The sequence below is a fragment of the Equus quagga genome, chromosome 18 (genome assembly GCF_021613505.1).
Source record: "Equus quagga isolate Etosha38 chromosome 18, UCLA_HA_Equagga_1.0, whole genome shotgun sequence".
Lineage (NCBI taxonomy): Eukaryota > Metazoa > Chordata > Mammalia > Perissodactyla > Equidae > Equus > Equus quagga.
This window is the reverse complement of record NC_060284.1, coordinates 20,995,485-21,020,396: the sequence shown is the minus strand read 5'-3', so window position 1 is coordinate 21,020,396 and position 24,912 is coordinate 20,995,485. Positions and strand designations below refer to the sequence as shown.

Below are 24,912 nucleotides of genomic sequence, written 5' to 3'. Positions count from 1 at the left end.
CATAAGAAGGAGAGAAAATCAGAGCTGCCAGAGTGAGTGAGGGAGACTGGTGCAGATGAGGTGGAGAGGGGGAAAGGAGCCAAATCACTCAGAACCTTATAAGTCACGGTGTGAGGACTTAGGATTTGATTCATGTTGCACTGAGTCAGTCGTCACTGAAGAGTTGAAGCAGAGGGTGTGGTGCTTTAATTTCTGTTTTAAGATTTCGTGGTCATTAATCTTTCTAAAGCTGTGATTCCCCTGCCTGCAAATCTTTGGTGCACAGAGACAAATATTGTATGATTCCAGTTGCATGAGGCACCCAGAGCAGTCAGCTTCATAGAGACAGAAAGTAGAACGGTGGTTGCCAGGGGCTGGGGGAAGGGGGCGGGGGGGGGAGTTACTGTTTTAATGGGTACAGATTTTAATTCAAGATGATGAAAAAATTCTGGAGATAGATGGTGGCAATGGTTGCTCAATGATATGAACGTATCTAATATCAATGAATCGTACACTTGAAGATGGTTAAGATGGTAAATTTTGTTGTTTATATTTTTCCAGAATTAAAAAAAATTGTTTTTTACATGCTGGTGTGAAATCCAAGTTATAAAACATATATCTATTTGGGAGTGCCCCATTGCTTACCAAATGAAATTCAAATTACCTGACATGGCAGAAAAGGCCCTTTGGTTGGAACGTAACCTAGCATTCTAGGCACAGTTTTCTCTCTTGTGCCAAACTAGTTCACTATTTCCAGACAGATCCTTGACTTTCATAACTCCGAAATATTGCTCAGGCTGTCAGTTCTGCTGGGAATTGTACTCTCACCTGATCTTTCAGGTGCCTTCCCAACCTCCAATGTCCAGCCAGCCCACGAGTCACCTTCCCCAACCTTGTCCGTCTTGTCCCTGCGGCCTCTGGACCGGTGTTGGCGTGGATCACACTGCCAATGTGTCTGCTCCTTAAGTAGGCAGTGAGCACCCTAAGTGAGGCCAGGGACTGTGCCACTGATTCATCCTGATCCAGGGCCAAGCGCTGTGCCTATCAGGTGGTACATTCTCCAGAGCTGGTGGAATTGACTAACCCCTTCATAATACTAAAGCGTGAATGCAAACTGCAGTCCAGTGAGGTTGAGCTCTGGCGTCTTCCCACAGTGGCATGGTCCGGGAGAAAAGCTCTATTTCAAAGAAACAGACTCATGAATGAAAAGGGCATCTTTGCCCCTGTATGACTGTAAATAAAATTCTGAGCCCCATTTCTTCATCTGTAAAATGGGAATAATAATATCACCCTTACAGGATTATTAGGATTTAAGGAGATAGAATTTGGAAAACATCTGGCAGAGACTCTGCCATATAGAAAATGTCCAGTAAGTGTGAGCTCGCTTTGGTTACTACAGTAGGTGCTAAAAAACAGCAGCCATTATCATTATTACATCCAATTGTTATTTATCTTTTGAATTGAGTGAGTTTTTCGCTGTCTTTCCTACTTGATGTGCTAGCCTGACAAAACAATATACTTTCTTAGTAAATCTCTAACACTTAGCATGGTTTCTTCCATATGGTGTAGGTGTTTGATAAATACTTGCAGGTTGATCAATAAGTTATTAGTAAAAACAGGCAAACCTAATTCTACAGATTTTTCCACATTTGTTCAGAAACATTTCAAATATGAATCTATGAGACATCAGGATTTAAAAGTTTAAATGCAAGTAAGCATATTAAAATATGGAAATGGTATAAATGTTGTAAGCCTTCCTAAAACAAACATGTACAATACAGGTTACAATATAACAGAAAATAGAAAAGTGGTTACCAGGGGCTGGGGGTGGGGAAATTAGGGAGAGGTTGGTAAAAGGGCACGGACTTTCAGTTATAAGATGAATAAGATCTGAGGATCTAATGTGTAATCTGGTGACTATGGTTGATAACATTGTATCATATAATTGGAATTTACTAAGCGAGTAGAACTTAAATATTCTCACACACACACAAAAAGATAAATGTGTGGGGTGATGGAGGTCTTAATTAACTGGATGGAGGAATCCTTTCACAATGTACACGTATATCAAATCACCATGATGCACACTTTATCTTACCATTTTATAGGTCAATCATACCTCAATAAAGTTGAAATAAAACATATAAATTTTAAGAGCAGATAATTCCAACTCACCTCCGTTCCCACAAAGAACTTTGTGCAGAAGTCCTCTCTTGGCTTGAGATGATTGGCCAACCCACCTTCCAGATTCTGGTAGGGGTTCATGTCTCCCACCTTCGCTGCTTTGCTCTGGGCCAATGTTTTGTCTTTCAGAGAAGTACGGATAGAAGAAACATATGAACAGTGAAGGATCCTTAAAAATATAGCTAGTTTGTATTTTTCTATCCTTTGCCACACACATTTGCCCTGTTCCCCCCTCAGTGTGGCGGGCATAAGTCCAAGCATTTTTAGACTTCTAATTTAGCAGCAGAGTGCTTTTGTTTCAAACCAAAGCTTCTGTGGAGCCCCCTGCATGTAAAACTGATCAAAGCTGCATTGCTCAGGTTAACGTGTTTCCTGGGGAGGAAGGGAGAAGATTCCTCTGTCTACTCTTCAGGGGCTCTAACCCCATGCCACACAGTGTGAAAACCACTTTTACATCATTTACATAATTTCAGAATTCTTTACAGGAAAAATTGGACACAAAATATATCTGATGGTTATATCACCTTTGATATTCTCAACAAAACTCTAATGAGAAATTCATGCCATTTCTATTCCATTGGCCTCATATGGAAATTTTTCAAATAATTCAAGATTAGCCTTTTAAGCATCAAAAATTCTTTAACTTAAAAAAAAATAAATCCCTCTAAAATATATGACTTGTTTGTCGTAAGCACAGCATATGAAACATAATTTAATGTTTTCTGATTATCTCAGGTTTACCATTTATGAACATCAATGACTGTACTATATTATAGCTACAACTATACATGCAAACAGTCAGAGCATAGCTAACCTTGGGGGCCGAAATTCAACTTTCATGTGGAACGGTTTTCTTTTTAAAAGTATCTGGTGTCATCTTGTTTTAAAACAAAAGTCTTTTTATGATCTAAAACTAATGTATGTTGTTTACTGAAGCTTTGGAAGAGAGAGAAAAGCATGAGGAAAACAACAAAAGTCATCAAGTATCATGTCACCCAGCAATAACTACTATTAAAATACTGGTATGTTTCCTTCTAGTTACTTTTCTGTGAATATTGTGGGGAACTGGCATTGGCCACCCCAAGATATGTCTCTTTGGCATGAGGATTATTTGGGGCTGATTGCTTTTAATAAACTGCAGACAGGGAAGGAGGCTCTGAGGAGTGGAACTTGCTTGCCCTTTGTTAGGAGACATTTACATTGTAAAGGAAATCTCCGTCTGTAAAGTTGTCTCCCTCTCTGTACCAGGAAGAAGCGGGGATGACCTTATCTCTAGAAACTCTTAATCAAAGCGGAAGGCAAGGACTTAAATCTGCATTTGTTTATTGTGCTTGTCTGGTAACCTCCTGTAACTGACTCCCCCTACTGCCAATATCCTCCTTTGTGGTTAGCTGAAGATGATATTTAAGGTGGGGGCTTCAGCCATTTTGGCAAGTTGCTCAGCTTGCCTGAGCCTCTCCCATGTATACGTGTTATATATAAAGCTTTGTTTAATTTTCTCCTGTTATTCTGTCTCATGTGAATTTAATTCGTTCTCTGGCCAGAAGAACCCCGAGAGGGTAGAGGAAATGTCTTCCTCCCCTACAATATATATAAATAGATCTCTTTTAAAAAAATTGAATATTTTAGCTTTGTATCCTGCTTTTCTAGACTCTTAAAGATATATCTTGGGCACTTTCTGAGGTCCCTTATTAGTTTTTAAAAATACGATATTAAATCCAGGAAAGGTGGTAGAGAAATATATGCTTGCAAAACCCTCCTCACCACAACTCTTCAATACATCCTCTGGGTTATATCACCCATGGGAAAACAAACAAATAAAAACCAACCAGCAAACATATCAATGAAAACTAAAATAGGAGAAGAAAACTTCAGCTATACTAAAAATACATACTGCATTTCAAAAAAATTTTACCACAATTCTGGACAAAAGTAAAAAATAAGCATCATGATTTCATAGGCACAGTCAACCAACACTTCCTTTGTTTGGGGTCTGCATGTTTGGAACAGTCCCTTTTCCCACTAGTGAAGACATTAAAAACAAGTACCAAAGCAAGCCAAACGTGGAACCAGACTTTAAAGAGATGTATTATAAAGTATCAGCAACATTTCAAGAAACAACTAGGCACGTTCAGTCACATTGTTCTTACTAAAAGATATTATTCATAATATGTTTAGCAAGAGCAAAAGAGCAAAGAGCATTTTGCATCCATTTGATACATAAAATTAAAATCATTAAAATATTTAAAACTTCACTCTCATTTCAATGTCTGTTTTTCTCTTTTTAATAATGTACACAAATATATTAGCAGAGTAGAACATGTATATAATTTGTAAATAAGCACATATTCATCGGGAATATGTGCTCAAAAATGTTTCCTGTAGGGGTGCAAGATGGAATGGTTTGGAGCCCTCTGGTCTAACAAGGGAAGCGAGAGCCTGATCCAGGGGTCACTACTGCTAATGCAAAGGAAGAGGCAGATGTGAGATGCATTGTAAATGAAGACAATTATCCTGTGTGAGAGACTGGACCTCGGGCCTGAGAAGAGTCTCAGGGATGACTCAAGTTCTGTTCTGGACACATTGACTTTGAGGGAAAAGGTTGAGTTCAAACCCAGGAGATAGGGAGAGGTGAGGAAGGATTCTCAGGAGAGGTATGAGAATAGACTGCGTTACCAAAGGGAGAGAGCATAATAAGGAAAGCACAGAGCTGGAGTTAGAGTTTGAGATACATTCATGATTAGAGAGCATCAAGGTAAAATGCGGCAGGGAAAGAAGACCAAGGAGAGAAATTGAAGAAGTATCAGGAAAATCACAAAAGCCAAGGAAGGTGGAAGCACCAAGAAAGGGGCTTAGTCAATAGTGTTTAATATGGTAGATCAAAGAGGACGAGGCCAGAGAAAAATGTTATCATCAGCTGCATTTACTGAGACTTGACTGGAATAACCTGGATATTTATGAAATTCAACGTCATCCTCATACGTCATGGATTTTCCACCACCGGGGATAGTAACAATAATAGCAGCTAACATTTACTGAGTGTTTGCTGCTTGCCAGGCACTAAACCGTGTGCTCTACGTGAACCATTTCATTCAGCCCCTACAGTAACTCCTGAGATGGTTAAGCACTAATCTTCCTTCAAGGATGAGTAAACTGAGGCTCAGAGAGATTAAGTAGATTGCCCAAGGTCTCACACATGGTGGCCAATGTTTATTGAGTTGATGTGCTGTTCTTAGAGCTTTCCACGTATTAACTCATTTATCTTCACAATATTCTGGGAGATAGTTACCTTTGTTATGTATTCACCTTATCTACATTTCTCTTTTTTCCAACAGATTAAAAAAAAAAAGTAAGCCACAGAGAGGTTAAGCAATTTGACATAGTCAAATAATAAATGTGGCTTTGGGATTTAAACTCAGACCATGGACCCCAGAATCCATATCCTTAATTACTATGCCACATTGCTTAGAAGAATATAACAGAAGCTCCGAAGGCAATTCCAAAGAAGGAATTCCAAAACCATTTAGGGTAAAGGCTTCTTCATCAGAATAAATAGACAGCTTCTCAAAGTGACTGCCTAGAAGGGTACTGACATGGCAGGGAAAGCAAGCGGCCTGTGGCCACTAGATGGCAACAGAGTACCAGACACTGACACTGTGACTGCTGGAGGCCTCAAGAAAATGCGATAGAATAGCACGGACTTGTGATTCCCAGTCAAAGGAGAGACACTATAGGGTCAATAAGTAAAATGTGGTCAAGAAGCATATGAGTGTATTCTAGTCAACAGGTCCAAGTCTGGCGAGAGTTAAGTGGATTCCTGGCGTTGTGTCTGAAAGAGATCCAGGATAACATAATTAGATCTCAAAGTCCCCAAAGCTGGTTGTCCACACAGGAAGCAGCCCATGGCCATAGTAGCTGCCTTTAGAGATAAGACGCATGTGCTAGCAAGTTCCATGGGATTGCCAAGTGACAATTAATTCTCTCCAGGACCTGTGGAATTGCCTACAATATGGACTTCTGGACACACGTAAGCGGATACTACCGACTAGCGTCTCAGCTGAGAATCTGAAAACGTGTCCATTCTCTTTATGAACTGACTTAGCCAGATACGCCTTTCTCTAAGAAATATCCACAAAATGACTTTGTCTGGAAAGAGAACATTCATTTGATGGGGAGTATTTCTATTTGATTACATTTGGGGCACGCTTCCAGGTTCTCCATTTTAAATAGGCCCTTCCTTGAGGGGATGTGGATAGATATTTGTTCTGTATTTCAGCGTCTATCCCACCAGGATGTAAGCTCCATGAAAGCAAGGACTTGTCTTTCACAGCTATAGCCTCCGAGCCTGGCACTTTGTGGGAGTTTAATAAATGTGTTGAACAAACACAGTGTTGAATAAACCCCAGTGTAAAAATTATTCTTAAAAAAATTAAAGGATCACAATATTTCTATATAATGCTTCTGTCACCACTTAGTTTTATGCACCTATTACCTGGTGCTAATTGTGCGTACACTAAAATGAAATATAACATTCTTTAAGAGGAAAAATAAGGCCTCTATCTCCTGAAATGGTACCCTATTTAGGCAGCCTTCAGAAAGAGATGGGCTAGGAGTCTAATATTTGTAAAGAAATGAAGGTGCAACAGAAATTATACTCACTTGAGGGATCTTAAAGTTTAGATTCATTTGTCTTTTTTTAAAAAAGATATAGTCATATCTCATAATGAATTTTTTAAAACACACTTTAGATAAACTTCTGCTTTTGGCCAAGATGAAGCAGTTGGGACTGGACCTAAGCTTTCTCACCTAAAACAACTAAAAGACAGGCAACATATATGAAATAATATCTTTTCAAGGCACTGGACATCAGACCACAAAGGACATTGATCCCTGAGAGAAGGGAGAAAAGAAAAAGATGATACTTTTAAACTTAACTATATCAATATTCACATTAAATGTAAATGTTCTAAATGTTTCAATGATTAGATTAGATTTTAATACAAGACTCACAAGAAAGGCATGCCAAATATAAGACACAAATAGGTTAAAAGCAAAAGGATAAAATAAGGTATTCCATGCTAACCCTAACCAAAGGAAAGCTAGATGGCTATAGTAATATTAGATAAACCAGATTTCAGAGTAAAGGATATTACCAATTCATCAAGAGAATATAACAATCCTGAACATTTATGTATCTAATAACAGAGCTTCAAAATACATGAAGCAAAAATGATAGAACTGCAAGGAGAAATAGACAAATCCAGAATTACAGTCAGAAATTTCAATGCCACTCTTTCAATGATTGATAGCACAAGGAGACTGAAAATCAGCAAGAATATAGAAGATTTAAAAACTACTATCGGCCAAATTGACATTTATGGAACATTCCATCCAACAACAGCAGACACACACCCTCTTAAAGTGAACATGAAACATTTCTCAAGATAGAACGAATATGATCATACAAGTCATATAGAGTATGTTCCCCCATTAGAATGGAATTAAATTAGATACCAATAATAGAAAGATCTCTGGGAAATCTCCAACAATTTGTAAACTAAAACTCATACTTGCAAATAACCCATGGGCAAAAGAAGAAATCAAGAGGGAATTTAAAAAAATATTTTCAACTAAATAAAAATGAAAACACAATACATCAATTCTTAACAAAATTTTAGCAAACTGAATCCAACAATACAGGAGAATACTACATCACAGCCAAGTGGGGTTTATCCCAGGAACACAGGGCTAGTTTAACATTTAAAAGTTAATCAGTGTAGTTCACCATATTAACAAGTTTAAAAAGAAAAATAGCATATGGTCATCTCAAAAGATACAGAAAAAGCTTCTAACAAAATCCAACATATTTGTGAATAGAAGGAAACTTCTTCCACCTGATAAACAGTTCTATGAAAACCCTCCAGCTAACATCATACTTAATAGGGAAAGACTGAACACTTTCTCCCTATGATCTGGAACAAAACAAGGATGCCCACTCTCACCACTTCTATTTGCCATTCTGGAAGTTCTAGTCAGTGCAATCAAGTATATCAAAGTATAACACTCCTAGGGAAAAAATAACTCAATCTTGGGTTAGGCAAAGATTTCTTAAATTCGACAGCAAAATCGTGATCCACAAAAGAACAAATTGATAAATTGGACTTCCTCAAAATTAAAAACCTCTGCTTTTCAAAAGACAGTGTTAAGAGAATAAGATAAATCACAAACTGGGAGAAAATATTTGTAAATCATATATATGACAAAGGAGTATCATGCAGAATGCATCAAGAACTCTCAAAATTCATTAATAAGAAAACAGCCCAATTAAAAAATGCACAAAAGATTTGGACACTTCAAGGATGATATACAGGTGGCGCACAAGTACATGAAAATATGCTCAACATCTCTAGTCATTAGCTAAATACAAATGAGATTTCGCTACACACATTTTGGAATGGTTAAATTAAAAAGACTAGTCATACCAAATGTTCATAAGGATGTGGAAGAAGTAGAACTCTGCTACACTGCTAGTGGGAATGTAAAATGGTACAACCACTTTGGCAAACACTTTGGCAGTTTCTTAAAAAGTGAAAGATACAGGGGCTGGCCCCGTGGCCGAGTGGTTAAGTTCGCGCGCTCCGCTGCCCCAGTGTTTCGTTGGTTCAAATCCTGGGCACGGACATGGCACTGCTCATCAAACCACGCTGAGGCAGCATCCCACATACCACAACTAGAACCCACAATGAAGAATATACAGCTATGTACCGGGGGCTTTGGGGAGAAAAAGGAAAAATAAAATCTTTAAAAAAAAAAAAAGTGAAAGATACACCTGCCATATGATTTAATCATTCAATTTCTAGGAATTTACCCAAGACAAATGAAAGCATATGTCTATACGAAGACCTGTATATGAATGTTCATAGAAGTTTTATCTGCAATAGCCTTAAGCTGAAAATAATCCAAGTGTCCATCAACAGGTGAATGGACAAACATCTATGGTATATCCATACTATGAAATACTATTCTGGAATAAAAACGAACGAACCTTTGATACACACAACAACATGAATGAATCCCAAAATAATTACCCTGATTGAAAGAAGCAAGACAAAAACAGAATGTATATTGTACGATTTACATAAAATTCTAGAAAATGCAAACTGATATATAGTGACAGAAAGCAGATCAGTGGTCTGGAAGTAGAAGTGGGAGAGGTGCCAGAGGGATTACAAAGGCAATGGCTGTATGAGTTGACTTTTGGGAGTGACGGATATGTTCATTATCTCGATCATGGTGATGGTTTCATGTGTTTTTAATATGTCAAAACATACCAAATTGAATACTTTAATGTGTGCATTTTTGTATGTCAGTTACATCTCAATAAAGTTGTTAAAAGTGAATAATGAAAAAAACCACACTTTAAAAGGTGTAGTGATATCCTTAATATAAACTGGGTAAAAGCACGTAATATCCTCATGGCCTTCTCTTTTTATTAGGTTAAAAAATAAGAGTAGGACAATTAATAAGTTACAATAAACTTACATTTTTACAAGTGACATTAACCTCTGTCAGTCTTGGTTTCCTTAATTATAAAACGGTAATGAAAATTCCCAGCCTGCAGGATTTTTGTGATCATTACCACCTGTTTTATTCACTGTTGTACCCTCAGGGCCTAGCACAAAATAAGCACTTCATAAATACTTGTTAAATGAATGAAAGCACACGCAGTATTAGCACAGAACCTGACCCATGACTGGAATTCAACAAATTGTAACCAATAATTGAATATAAAGAGGAGGAGGAGAGTGCTCACCTTAGCTTCCCTCCGGAATGAAGCAGGCCCAAATACTAAAAAAAACGCAATCTTTTCATATTGCTTTGAAAATGTCTATAAAATTTAGTGACCCCATTTTTTTTTTTAGCATGAGGTCTTTGAGTTGTATGTATGAAACACATTGCTTCAAAGTGAATTTTGCCCAAGCTGGGTGTTAGATATAGAGTATGTTTTTCTTAGATGTCTTATCATTTAAGTGACTGTTGAAAAATTTATAAATGAAAATCCTTTCGATAAAGCAAACGTTATGAAACCACTTCAGTTGCTAGTGATTCTTGTACATTTTCATTGCGCATTGTTCTCAAGGTGGCACATTCATGCACATCTTTATGTTAATAGTTTTGACAGCTTATATGTGCATCCTTCAGTTACTTCAACAAAGGTGCATGGGTTGAGTTGCGATCAATTTAGAAGCCAACTGTTCTTTCTTTACTCAGTTTTATCATGGTACTGCACAAATATTAATTTTTCGATTATATTCTGATTGAGAATGGTAATTTGTTTCTTAGCATTTCATAACTTGTTTTGCTAGACTTGAGATATATTCCATCTTATAGAATTATTCTTTGAGCACATACATATTCTTTAAGTGGGCTTCATTAAATTTTCTTAATGTAGTGAATTTTCAAAAATATATGTGTGCTTAATAAATGTTTGTGAAACTAAATTGAACTGAATTCTGTTAAATCTTTCTGTGTGTATAGGCAGTTTTAATGTGTTGGCTAAAGCTATTTTGGCCATTATAAAGTTCCATATTGGAGGGTTTGATTTTCCGTATTCTTTTTACGAATTAGGCAAACCAGTAAGTAACTCACCTTACACATATGGAACCACTAACACGCAAACGATTAAATGCCTTTTTAATGAGCAGAGGCAGTTACCTTGTGCTTTGTACTGGAGATGGTCTTCACTCAGACTTATCTTGGTTGGGCAATGGTCTAAGCTTGTTTCACCCTTTGACAGCCTTATCTTTTGGGAGAACATATAAGAAAGATTATTTCCATATCCCCCTAAGGTATCCATGGGTGATTTATTCTTGCTTTTCCTTTATTCCCCCAGATTTCTATTCCCACCTCCTTGTCCTTCCCTTCTCCATTCTCCTTCAGATTTCTAGCTGCTTTTCTCAATGGGAAGCACCTAAACCATGGTTTCTAAAACTGCTCCTGAAAGGAGCTTGTCCAGGGCGTCATTTCCAAATCCCAAAGTCTCATGTGCTGTTTAATTTCTGAAAATGTTTTGCATTCTATTCCATAATACATCCTTGTTGGATTTAATAGAAAATAATGGCTTGTTCCCCTTTTCCCTAAATCTTTCAGTTAAATGAAACTCCAGAAGTTGTGTGGGGACGTTGTATCTGCCTGGCACTGCCAAGTCCCACCTTGGGGACACACATGCCCCTGAGTTGCAGAAGTGGCCCTGGGTCTGCACCAGAATGGAAAATTGTCACGCTTTAAATCTTTCCCTCATGGCTCCCTCTTCCACCCCACTTCTCTCCATTGGGATGTTTGTCCACCTGCTATACGATTATTCTTAGGTGAATTTTCGTTTGCTTGTTTCTTTTTTAACTATTTACAGCTCATTAAATCCTACCCAGGAAGTTTCTAATTCTCTTTTTCTAATTTCTAATACTTCAGGAATATGCTCACCCCTCCGTGCTCTCTCTTCCATTGGGAGCAAATACATAATAATGTAATTCTAGTGATACTTTTAAATCAAAGGAAAAGAAAAGTACTCATTGGAACTAGAATTAGACATTCTAAAGAAAAAGAGTCATCAACATCAGATGTCCATTCATACTTTCCACACAGATCCCATCCACAGCCATATGTTTCTTAAACTAAGATTGCTTTTCTGCAAGCTATGCCATTCAAGATAAGTACAAATAATTTCTCGTTCAATTATTTTTCTAATTTTGTGGGATATGAGTTGTATTTCAATAAAGCTATGCCATTCAAGATAAGTACAAATAATTTCTCGTTCAATTATTTTTCTATTTTGCTTCGTCGTGGTATTACAATACTGTTTCCTACTACTGAGGTGTAAAATAGAATTTTGGCTACAATAGAGCTAAAATTAGCATTTCCAGGTTAACCTGTGAGCCTGTCAATTTTCAAGCAACTGATATGCAATTGAATAATCATTATAGAAACCATTTGTAAGTTGTGGCTTGCTTATACATGAACAAATATCAATTTCAAGTTCACGATAATTATGATTTCTGGCTTGATCTAGACAAGCATCATCATAACTCTCAATCAAGGAATTTATTGGATAAATGAATACCTGGATTGTAAAGTCCTGTGTTAATTTGAGCCGCTCTACTTTTAGAGTGCGCGTATACCTGTATGTCTATGCAGATAAATTATAGAATGTATGAAAGCAAATAGATGGACTAACTCCCATGTTACTTACCTTAGAGAGAGGTTTCCAGGCGAGATCTAGATGCAAAAAAGTAGATGGTACGTCAAAAGGAATTTCAATACTTTCTTCTTTCTTTTTCTCTGTGGGTTGAGGAGTTAAAGCTTTCTGGGGTCTGATATCCCAAAAACATATTGTGCTTTAAAAAAAAAGTTTACATTTTATTTTTTATTAAGTACAAAATAGAAGTACAACCTCAGGACTACTATTCTTGCTGCTACACATTAGCAATGTGATTGTGGCTGTATTTCAATATCTCTGAAATTAAGATTTTTAAAAAATGAAATGGGACTGTTTTGCATTTTATATTCTAGAGAATTTACAGTTTATAGGGTTATTTAATAACTTTGCTAGTCTTGAGACTAATATTATCCTATATGAAAATTGAGTTTGGACATTGACACAATTTTCTTTAATGGAACAGCTTTATTGAAATACAACTCATATCCCACAAAATTAGCCCATTTAAAATGCGTAATTCAATAGTTTTAAATATATTCACAGAGTTGTGCAACCATCACCACAAACAGTTTTAGATTTTCATCACCCCAAAAAGAAACCCTGTACAAATTAGCAGTCATTCCCCATTTCCCCCCAACTCTTCCCTCTTGGCCTAGGGAACCACAAATCTACTTCCTGTCTTTATAGATTTGTCAATTCTGGACATTTCATGTAAATGGAATCACATAATACGTGGTCTTTTGTAACTGGCTTCTTTCATTTAGCATAATGTCTTCAAAGTTCATCCATGTTGTAGTATATAGCAGTACATCATTCCTTTGTTTGCCAAATAATACTCCATTGTACGGGATATACTACACTTCACTTATCAGTTCATCAGTTGATAGGCTGATGAATGGATAAATAAATTTGGGTTGTTTCCCCTTTTTGGCTATTGAATAGTGCGGCCATGAATGTTTGTGTGTGAGTTTTGCGTGGATGCATGTTTTCATTTCTCTTGGGTATATATCTAGGAGTGCAATTCCTGGGTTATATGGTAACTTCTATGTTTAACCTTTTGAGAAACTGACAGATTGTTTTCCAAAGCAACTGCATCCTTTTATATTCCCAAAAGCAATGTATGAGGATTCCAATTTCTCCACATCCTCATCAACACTTAATATTTTCTGCTTTTTAAAAATTATAGCCATCCTAGTGGGTGCAAGGTGGCATCTCATCAAAACTGATTTTGATTTGCATTTTCTTGTGCTTTTGGTATAATATCTAGGAAATCACTCCCTAATCCAAGGTCATGAACATTTATGCTTATGTTTTCTTCTAAGAGTTGTATAGTTTTAGTTCTTACATTTAGGTCTTTATACCACTTTCAGTGAATTTTTGTGTACAGTGTGAGGTAAGGGTCCAACTTCATTTTTTTGCATGTGGATATCCAGTTGTCCCAGCACTGTTTGTTGAAAAGACTATTCCTTTTCCATTAAATTCTCTTGGCATCTTTGTTGCAAATCAGCTGACCATAGAGGTATGGGTCTACTTCTGGACTCTCAATTCTATTCCATGGATCTATATGTCTATCCTTATGCCAGTATCAGTATATCGTTTCTATTCCTATAACTTTGCAGAAAGCTTCGAGTTCAGGAAGTATGAGTCTTCCAACTTTGATCTTCTTTGTCTTGACAAAGACGATCTTTTGGCTATTTTAGGTCTCCTTGTGGTTTTGACTTGCATTTCACTGACAGGTCATGTTGTTGGGCATCTTTTCATGTGCTTATTGGCCTTTGGTATATGCTTTTGGGGGAAAGGTCAATTGATAATCTGTGCTCAGTTTAAACTGGGTTGTCTTTTTATTGTTGAGGTGTAAGTGCTCTTTGTATATTCTAGATAGAAATCTCTTATCGGATATATGATTTGCAAATATTTTCTCATTCCATGGGTTGTCTTTTCAATTTCTTGATAGTGTCTTTTGAAGCACAAAAGTTTTAAATTTTGATGAAGTACAATTTATCTTTTTTCTTTTATTGCTTGTTTTTGGTGTCATGAATATATGTATAGTGGCAACTTACTCATATGCAAAGTCGAGTTTAATGTACTTTTTACATAGTAGGCATCCAATGAGTATTATTTCTCCTTTCTCAGGTTGATTACGGAAATCAAATGGGAATGTGTGTGAAAAGTCTTAATAAAGTTCCACACATCTATAGAGTGTCATTTTTTTTTTAAAGATTTTATTTTATTTTTTTTTCCTTTTTCTCCCCAAAGCCTCCCAGTACATAGCTGTGTATTCTTCGTTGTGGGTTATTCTAGTTGTGGCATGTGGGACGCTCCCTCAACGTGGTCTGATGAGCAGTGCCATGTCCGCGCCCAGGATTCGAACTAACGAAACACTGGGCCGCCTGCAGCGGAGCGCGAGAACTTAACCACTCGGCCACGGGGCCAGCCCCTATAGAGTGTCATTTTTAGTGCAATAAACTTGGCAAAAAAATTTATAATGATACTTGTGTAGTACTTTAGTATAAAAACGTCTTCATATTGATTATGTGAAAAAATATGAGAGCTGTAATGAATATGCCATGTTAGCTCCATAATTTCTATCATTGAGGTTATGAGTAAATCGATTAAAAAATTTAAGATATTACTAAGGAATTTTGATGTGTAAATTAAAGTATTTAGATACAGATGTAACTCAAGCAAGACTAACAAAACTTTTATTTATTTATGTGAATTATCTAACATTAACCATTTATGCATCTTAATAAATAGTTAAAATTAATAAAAATATTAATCATTTTGTGTTGTCAAAACATAAATCCTTGGGGGAGTACCAAATGATGTAATAAGATCTGTTTTAAAATATAAATATAGTTGGTTTAAAATTGTTTTTCAAAATTATATAGCTCTTCTTGAATATGATTTATACCATTAATTTGCATTACTCATGAAATGGTTTTGCTAAATACCGTTAACTTCAGTTGAACTTTCTGCATAAATCAGTCATATATTCTCAATTAATGGAACCTAATTTTAAATTATTTTATAAAACGTTTAGAATGGCTAAATATAAAGGATACAGGCTGATGAGTTTTCCAGATAGCTAAAAGTTAAGTTTTTCTAAATGCATAAACTTTTTCTTACTTTAACAATTTTTGAAGGAACTATTTCCAGAATATTCCAGAATATTTCCAAATTCAAGGGCCATCATTATAAACAACAGTCAAGGATCTGAGTCTTCAATAAAGTACATGTAATATTTTTAGTCTGTTCAGTTCTTCTAAATGTTCTCCAAGGCTACTGAAGGACAGTATAGCTTTGCATTCCGCTGTTAATAATCAACATTATACCATAAAAATTTCTCCATGAAATAATAATAAATTTTAATTATTGCATAATATTCCATATGGCCCTATAAGTGTCATGTGTGGTTTTTGCTTGGGCAACAACCCCTCCTCTCCTTTTTTTTTTGGCAAAAGAATTATAATTGTTTTTTGGGGAACTGTTTCTTTCCTATTGCATGCAGTCAGGTTGGAACTGTCACTCAAGGTGTCACTGAAGGTGCTCTGCCATTCCTTCCCTGGCCAAAGTTCATGACGTAACAGAAGTCAGAGTCTCTCTTGTCGCTCTGACTCATCAATAGTGACCGAAATAGTTGGAACTGACTCATTCATATGGAAGGAGTCAGCCATTAAATTCCTGCTACCCAAAGTCCTGGGGCTCTTTCTGAGGCCTGAGGCAGCTCTTCCTTTGATTCAGCAGCATCCTTACTTGCTAGTTACAGTATAGGGTATAATTATATATACAGCTCACTATATATGTATTTGCCTTCAGAGCCTCACTTCCTCTATCAACAAGCATTTTTCAGGGTTGTTATGAATATAAAAACAGTTAACCTATTAAAGCACCTAGTAGGTAGAGAAGTGGCATAAACTTCCAAGAAATTTATTTTTCCCCCTTAAGTTAGCCATAGTCAATTTCTGTTGCTTGCAATCACAGAACCTTACCCAATACGTGCCCATGGGATTAACCACGTCTCCCCTATTCTTTGCTCATGGCTGCTGCTCATGTTACTTATGCCTTCGCCTGCCCCTGCATAGCTGCTTCTCCTGCTGTTGTGGCATCTATGGCCCAAGGTGTCATTATGTCTGTTGGGGTCAAAGCTATTTGGAATGGTAAAATTTTGCCAGTATTTGAATGCTAGATAATACTATTTCTCTTCACACTTCCTACTTCGTTATGAATTTTTAGTTCTATAAATTGGGAGATGCAATTTTTAAAAAATAGACACTTTAACGTACTTACTGAATTGTTTATTAAAACTTTTTGTAAATATGCAATAAAAATGTTAAAGTCTTCCTCTTTTTAAAAGCTTTCCCAATTCAATGTTTTAATTTTGTAATTGTGAGATAAAACTGAATATAAGCAACACAAATTACAAATGTACAAATATGAGAATGTGAAGAAGCAGAATAACTATGGATAATGTTATCCAACATTATCAACTATGAATCTTAGTTAATTCTTCTTTTTACAACATATTTGTATCTATAAAAAGATTTTTTTAACCAGCAGCAATCTCTAACATTCTGTCCTTTAGTTACATTAGGTTTAATTGCTACAATAAAGATTATTTAAGGAACAGAGACAATGATTTTAGGAGCATCTAAGAAAAAGAATATATTGTATGAAAACATATTAAGAACTGTTTAAAATAAGACATACCAATCTGCTGAACAGGTGACAAGTTGACAGCATATTCCACTTCGATTCTCAAAGACAGTACCCATTCTGTTAATCTATTTTTTAAAAATGCAATAAGTAAGTTCTATATACCTAGAACGGTAATGACCTTTTTCTCATAACTTTTTACATTTTAAAATTTTCCTTCTTTAATTTTTTATTTAGAGAATATAACACTATGACAGAAATTTAGAAAATAGAAGGTTTTAAAATCAAACATAATTCTGCCATATATTCTTTTCCAGTTTTTTTTACAGAAACATTTTTACATAGTTTTAATTAGCATGCATATAAATTTCTATCCTAAGATTTTTCAATTAATATAATTTGAACACTTACCTATGCAGTCATAAATCATTCTTATAGCTTTGTAATATATAGATTATATATCATAATTTCATTATCTATTATTATTAGAAATGTAGGCTCTTTCGGTTTTTCACTATTAACTACGGAGCCGAACATAGGAGCTCAAGCAGGTAAGATCAACAGAAAAGAGGCTTAGGGTTAAATTAGACACCAACAGCATGCAGTTCATGCCTTGGTGCTTGCATCTTTCAGTAATTAGGGGCACTGCTCTGCTAGCACATGGGAGTCTAATGAGGGTTCATGACTCCTCAGGGTCCTAGAAGGTACAAAATTCCAACCAGCTCGCCCTCAGACGCGGTGAAAGTTTCTGTGGCAACCTATGAAGGGGCCACTCTCGAATCAATGGGGAAACAGGAGTTTCCCGGATTCCCTACTGCTTGGTAGGACCGACTGAGCAAAATAGTAAGAAAAGGTGGGGCTTTCAGCAGCAAAGAAATAGTGAAAGTAGGAGTGGGAGGGATACAAGTGCTGCTCTGTCAAGGCCTGCAGACATCCCAGGAGATGGGACCCGGGGAACCTGGTTGACACCACCGCAGCATGAACCCCTTCTGGTTGGAGAGTGGCTGCCAACTTCCCCTGGATCTGACAAATAACCCAGAACCCACGCTGGCTCTCCTCTACCCAGCCTTCCCTGATGCATGAAGCGCCAGACCCCAGAGATGTGCCTGCCATGGGGTTTTATGTTTTAATGATTTTAAGAAACCACATAATAATGTTACAGAAGTTTGGAAAATAGAAGGTTTTAAAATAAAATATAATTCTACCTTATATTTTTTTCCAATCTTCTTTCATGGATACACTTTGACATTGTCAAGGTATGCGTGTAATTTTGTATCTTGAGACACAAATTGGATTATTTCCTTGTATGAATTCCTAAAATTTGAGTTACTGGTCATAAAGTTTGAAAATTTGGATGATTTAAGAACTACATTGACTAATCATATTCCAAAAGTTGTATGTTAGAACTAGCAACAGTTTGCTGATTTCATCATTTCATCCTGACACAGGGTATTATTTGAAATTTTCATTTAAAAATTAAATAGGTTGAAAACAGCACATTATTGTTGCTTCGTTGTTAATTTCTTTGATATTAACAAGGCTGAATGATTTTCATGTATTTCTACTAATTGTTTTTCAGTTTATGTCTTTTGCTTATTTAGTGTAAATTTGTATTTGCCACATTTGGGGCAAACATTTTCCTGCATTTGGTTATTTACTTTTCATTTTTTAATTTAGAAGTTTACATGTGTATGCTTTGAGTTTCTTTCAACATTAGTTAGTTTAGAAAACTAGGCCCATTCCAGCCATATGATATTCTATTCCAATTTATTGTATTTTTCCTGTGATTTGTTATTTCCATTTCAATTTATCTGAATTAATTTGTGTGTATGACATGAGTTAAAATGGAGTTCCTTCTCTTGGGCTTTAACTTCCGTTACATATGTTAAACTTTTATAAATAACAGAAACTGTATCTGGGCTATTTATTCTAGTCCTTTATAACTTTTAAAGTACTGTTGTTTGCATAATCCATTTGAATACCCTGAAGGGCTAATTGCCTTTTATAACCCTAATTTTTCAGAATATTCCTTGATATTCTCACTTGTTAACTCCTCAAAGCACATAGGAGATCCTTAGTGTCTTTGAGTGAGAGACGCATTTGGGGAGCTAACCAGTTACCAGTTTCACAGACGCAAGTCTTTGTGAGTCTAGTACAGAACCACAAAGCCAAACTTCAGTGCAGATGCTGGGCAGTCAGCTGGGCTCACTCACTGCACAGCTAATTTTCATCTACCTCCCTCATGGCGCACTCAGTTCATGACACATCACTACATGTCACAGATCCTCAAGGTGCCTGCTCCAAATAGTAGAAATCATACATTTTAAATCCACAAAGTCTAAGGGTGTGAAATATTTGTACTCTATTTTTACATATCAAACCCTTCTCTTCTCCACTGTAGTATTATATCAATGTTGACACCGCCTACATTTTTTAGTGGTTTATAAGCCATTGGAGTTGAAACATTGGCCTTATTCTCATCCCCAAGTCAGATACTGGTCTGACAACAGTGACACAACTGTTTGATGCCGAGTTCTTGGTCATTTCATAATTTAAATGTAAATGAATTGTTGACCTGAAACATCCTCTTTGAATAAAATCTTCCAAAACTTTACAATCCAGCAGGAGAAAAGTATGAAGCTGTTAAAACTCACCTCAAATGTGTCGGGCAGCCAATGAATATCTGTAATCACGTGCTTATGTCCATTTTCTATTGAGGAGACAGCACAGTGCCTGATATACATTGCTTCCTTATTACTGTCTGGTTCAAGGAGAAACATAGGCTGAAAATGTTAACAGAAAGTTATGTGCTAATTTCAGAGAGCTGATGAATGAACTCATTCTTTACTCATCATTCCAACTAAAATTAACAACTTGGAGAAATACCAGTTCAAGGAAAAATGTAAATTAGTAATTCTATGTATTGTATATTTAGGCAATAAGACTATCTACTTTCTCCTTCAGCTTAGTCTAAGATTTTATTTGTAACTTAACAAGAATTATTGACCCACTCCCTAAAGAATAGTGAGATCTCATCTTTGTTTTTGCACATGTAGACGCGCGTGTGTGTGTAAGATTGGCCCTGAGCTAACATCTGTTGCCAATCTTCCTCTTTTTGCTATAGGAGGATAGTCCCTGAGTTGACATCCATGACAATCTTCCTCTGCTTTTTATACGGGATGCCACCACAGCATGGCTTGATGAGCAGTGTGTAAGTCTGCACCCAGGATTCAAATCCATGAACTCCGGGCCAAAGTGGAGTGTGTGAAATTAACCACTACGCCACTGGGCCAGCCCTAAGATCCCATCTTTGAAGGGGTATTTCTTTGCATGCACAGAAAGCCACATCCCACTGCTGCTTGGTGAGATACCCACTGATGTTCAGGTTGAAGAACTGGGGGTGGAGAGTGCACTATGGTGAGTAAGTACTGAGTTGGGAGTAGAGGAATCTTTTCCCAACCTTCTTGGCAGAATCCACAGCTTCACAAAATCGCAGTATATTATTATTCGAAAGGATTGCAACTCCTTCATTTTATCCATGAGAAAATTGATGCTTGCTGAGGTGAAGAGACACGTCCAAATTCACAGTACTATGATCCAGACCCTGTATACATGGCCCTACTGTCCAGGACTCTTTCAATTACATCACTATAGGAAAATCACTTGGTCCCTTCATTGTATTTAACAACAATAACAACAAAAAAGAACTTAACAGCCTGTGACCTGTTTGGTGGTGTTTTTAATCAAGAGCCTACATAAAAGTGATTCAGAACATGTCCACAAGCAGATGGGAAGGCTTGGGAAAAAATACTTTTTTTCTCTACTGAGTCTTTGTTTAGTTGGCATCTCTGTTATGCACTTTTTGATAAACTCCTGAAATGGAAAGACTTGCAGATGAAAAATTATAGAAAGCTAACCTTGAGTGTGACTTTTTTACTTCTGCTACCACCTGTCTTGATGTTTTCTATGCGATCTGCATGTGCGGTAATATCCCACATGACAATCTAAAACAGAAATAAATGTTATTACAACATATTTCCAGGAAACAGCTAATTAGGTCTTAAAAGATTTTTAGAAATTTACTGGTTTTGGTATGCACTCTGATAAATCAATCACCCTGGGGGATAATTAAATTTAGCCTACACCTTAGGTAAGTCAGCAACTTTTAAAGCTAATATCAAAAAAGTTTTCTTTTCTATAAAAGTATTTTCAGCACTTTGATTTTTGTGCTTGTGTTTATAAATGCTAGTATTTTGTTAAATCCAAGATAAACATCATGCAATTCCCTCTGCTTTGGGAAGAATTCTTCCTTTGTCTTTGGGAATGTGCTATGATTTGGGGGACAGTAGCTTTAGACCCAAAACAGCCTGTTCTCCAAAATTAAGTACAAACACCCAATTTTCCAAAAAGACTGAGAAATGATCATTTCTATTTAATCAAATATTACAGCCAACTCCGAATTTGCGTGCACATGGATGGTCATTTTTGGAAAAATCAGATTAAAGTAGAATATGCAACACGAAACTAGATTAATTTTCATTGATTAAAAGTCATTTCAGTACACTAAAATGTTAACAAAAAAATGTCAGGATTACAGAATTTTATTTTTGCCATTTGCTTTTCTAAAATATTCTAAAACAAAGCTGTATTACTTCCATAATGAGTGAAAAAGGCATTTCAGGATTGCAGGACTTGGAGGATGGGCTTCGGGTCATCGTTATGACCATTACTTATTATTGAACAGAGCTGAGGGAGAAAATTTCCTGGTTGTTTTGGTTCTGGATAAACAGGTGTGGACGCTACAGACATTTAAATTTCAACCACAAGGAAGTTTTCCTACCACACACAAAAAGACCCTATATGCTTGTAATGGTCAAACTCACTGGATCACCATGAATTTAAACTCTGATCATAAAACAAGTTGTTTTGCTTTTTTGGAGAAACAGGCAACTGGATGCTAGGATCTAAATTTTATAGGAGTTTGATAACTCAAAAGGGAAAGAAGAAAAAAGCAAAAATTCACATCCAGTGAATATATGTTTAAAGACTGGATCATCCCCTGACTCCTATCCCCAGGGAAGTTTCAGAAGAGGCCTCTTGACCAAGAAGTATTAATTCTCATGGTTTTTGCTCTTTTGTAGAATCTCGTACAATGTGTGGTTCTTTCCAGCAACGGAAATAGATCTGACCCGGTTTCATTCCTGTTATCATAACTGGGTTACCCTGTAGACACCTCAAACCCTGACACCATGTCTAACACAACTTTATATTCCAGTTCCCGTCATGGTGACGGGCACACAATCGGCATGGATTCCTTCTGCTGAATGAATCCTTAAATTAAAAAAACTACCATCAAAATGTGTACAGAATGTTGTCTAAATTAATAAATACCTGAAAAAAAGTCCATAAGTACCTGCCCATTTATGCAGCCTCCAGCAATGATGTTAGGGTCACTCGGACAGAACTTGAAGCAGAAGATGTCATCTGGGCTCTCCAGCATTAACTAATGTAAACCCCACAAATTCAAGAAAGAGTGAGAAAATCTATTGAGATTATGGAGGGAAAATGTTGTGACAATCAAAAGTCTAATTTTATAGCTATCCATTAAAAATGCAACCAGAATTCTACCTCTGGATTGGAAGGTGCTTTGCTGAATTTTACCATGGACCTTGGCCATGCATATGAGAGCAGGTGTGTTCTCAAGGGGACCCAGGTCTCCCCTCCTCTACTCCCCATGGTCATTGGTGGGGCAGGTTATAATTTTTTATGAACAAAAAGACTATGAAACGAGTGTTTCTGAAAAGTGTGGAAGGTCAGCTCTGTGAGGGCAGGATATTTCTCTGTCTTGCTCCCTCCTGTGTACATAGCTTGGCACATAGTGAGCACTCAAAAAATGAAATGTGTTGAGTGAGAGAAGATGGAAGTATTGCCAGTGATAATATTTCAAATTTTAAAATAATACACACCCCAGAAGGTGAACAAACTCAAGTGCCTAGAGGGTAGGGAGGCAGCCCTGCAAGGAGTATACAAGTGTGAAGGAACAGGTATATTAACCAAAGTCACCTATGTGACTTTGTCACTACTTTATCACCACCAAGCAAAACACTTGCATGATTCCCATTCTCCTTTAAACATAACAACCACAAATATAGGCCCCAGAGGCCATTGGTTTACCACCACTGGGCTGAAGTTTTCACATGGGAACTGAGGTGAATTATCTTGTTTTATTTGGTACTATGTAGATTCTAGAGAAACCTCTATTTTGAAAATAAAAATTTCCAATACTTTCTTATAGTTTTGATTAGAACAAAGGCAAAATAAATCATTTGCATTATTTCTTTAAGAAATTATTATTATTATTTTTTAAAGATATTCTTCAAAACAGAGGAAAGGAGGATGATGTCCACATCATGGCAGAGTGAGTTTTCCCAGTAACCTCTCCCCTCCAATGTGCAACAAAAAAGGACATTCATACTCCAACAGAGGACACCCAAACACAACACAAAAAACGTTGGAGAGACCCATGCAGCCATACAACAGAGGGCAGAGAGGCTGGAGTCCCCCTCGGAGGAGATGGAACAGTGTAAGAGAAAACTTCACTCCCTCCCCTAAAGACTGCGGAGGCTTCTGAGAGGGAAGGAACAGGGGAGAGGATGTTTGTTCACAGGAACATCAAGTATTCTTGGTGGGCCCTTGCAGCCTAGAGGGAAGCTCTCTACCTGGGTGAAAGTTTTCACAGGGGGTCACCTTATCAAGCTAACATCCCAGGAGAGCAGATAGTGAGGGCAGAGGGAGAAAACCCCGAGAGCACACAGGAGAAACACCCCTCCCCCTACCCACCCAGACTGGTTCCACTGCCTGGGACCTCTGCTGAAGGCAGATGGCTCAGAATACACGGCTCTTGACCCCTACCCAGTGGCGATATGTGTAACTGTGACCAAATAACACGAGGATGTGTAAAAACAGAGCCACTCCTGCTAGCAATATCAAACATTATATTAGCTCTCCACACCTGAGAGAAAATGGCAAGTACCCAGAAATCAGTCCTAAGGACACAGAAATATGTAATCTAAATGACAAAGAATTCAAAATAGCTATTATAAAAAAACTCAACAAGTTAAAAGAGAATATAGAGAAACAATCCAATGAGTTCAGGAGCTACTTCACAAAAGAGATTGAAACTATAAAGAAGAATCAATCAGAAATATTAAAGATGAATGGGAGAAATAAGACAAAATATGGATTCCCTGAATGCTCGTGTGGACATCACAGAGGAGTGTATCAGCATAATTGAAGATAGACATGTTGAAATGCTCCATATAGGGGAGGAGAGAGAAATAAGACTAGAAAGAAATGAAGAAGTCTCTGAGAAATATCCAACTTAATTAGGAAATGCAACATAAGAATTATAGGTATTCAAGAAGGAGAACAGAAAGCTTGTTCGAAGAAATAATAGCAGAGAACTTCCCAAACCCAGGGAAGAAGATGGAAACCCATGTGGAAGAGGCTGTCAGATCTCCTAGATATGTCAATGCAAAAAGACCTACTGCAAGGCATATAGTAGTGAAACTGGAAAAAGTGAATGACAAAGAAAGAATACTCAGGGCAGCAAGGCAGAAGAAAATAACCTACAAAGGAACCCCTATCAGACTTTCAGCAGATTTCTCGGCAGAAACTTTACAGGCTATGAGAGACCTGAATAGCATATTCAAATCTTTGAAGGACAAAAACTTCCAGCCAAGAACAGTCTATCCAGCGAAAATATCCTTCAGATATGATGGAGAAATAAAAACTTTCCCAGACAAATATAAGCTAAGGGAGTTCATAGCCGTGAGACCCCACCTCCCACAAGAAATCCTCAAGAAGGCCCTCATACCTGA

General features: G+C 36.9%; 1 protein-coding gene across 4 annotated transcripts in view; it reads right to left on the bottom strand.

Annotated features, from left to right (window-relative positions):
- Window positions 1–24,912, bottom strand: part of DNAI3 (dynein axonemal intermediate chain 3) — a 94,423-nt gene that overhangs the window by 22,548 nt on the left and 46,963 nt on the right. For all 4 annotated transcript variants that reach the window (XM_046645720.1, XM_046645722.1, XM_046645723.1 and 1 more), the window contains exons 11-17: window positions 22,446–22,535; window positions 20,950–21,036; window positions 19,687–19,815; window positions 17,087–17,160; window positions 12,410–12,554; window positions 10,879–10,966; window positions 2,155–2,285 (exon numbers count right to left, since the gene is read on the bottom strand). In XM_046645720.1, the coding sequence (XP_046501676.1) occupies window positions 2,155–2,285; window positions 10,879–10,966; window positions 12,410–12,554; window positions 17,087–17,160; window positions 19,687–19,815; window positions 20,950–21,036; window positions 22,446–22,535 (744 nt within the window). The remainder of the gene's footprint in view (window positions 1–2,154; window positions 2,286–10,878; window positions 10,967–12,409; window positions 12,555–17,086; window positions 17,161–19,686; window positions 19,816–20,949; window positions 21,037–22,445; window positions 22,536–24,912) is intronic.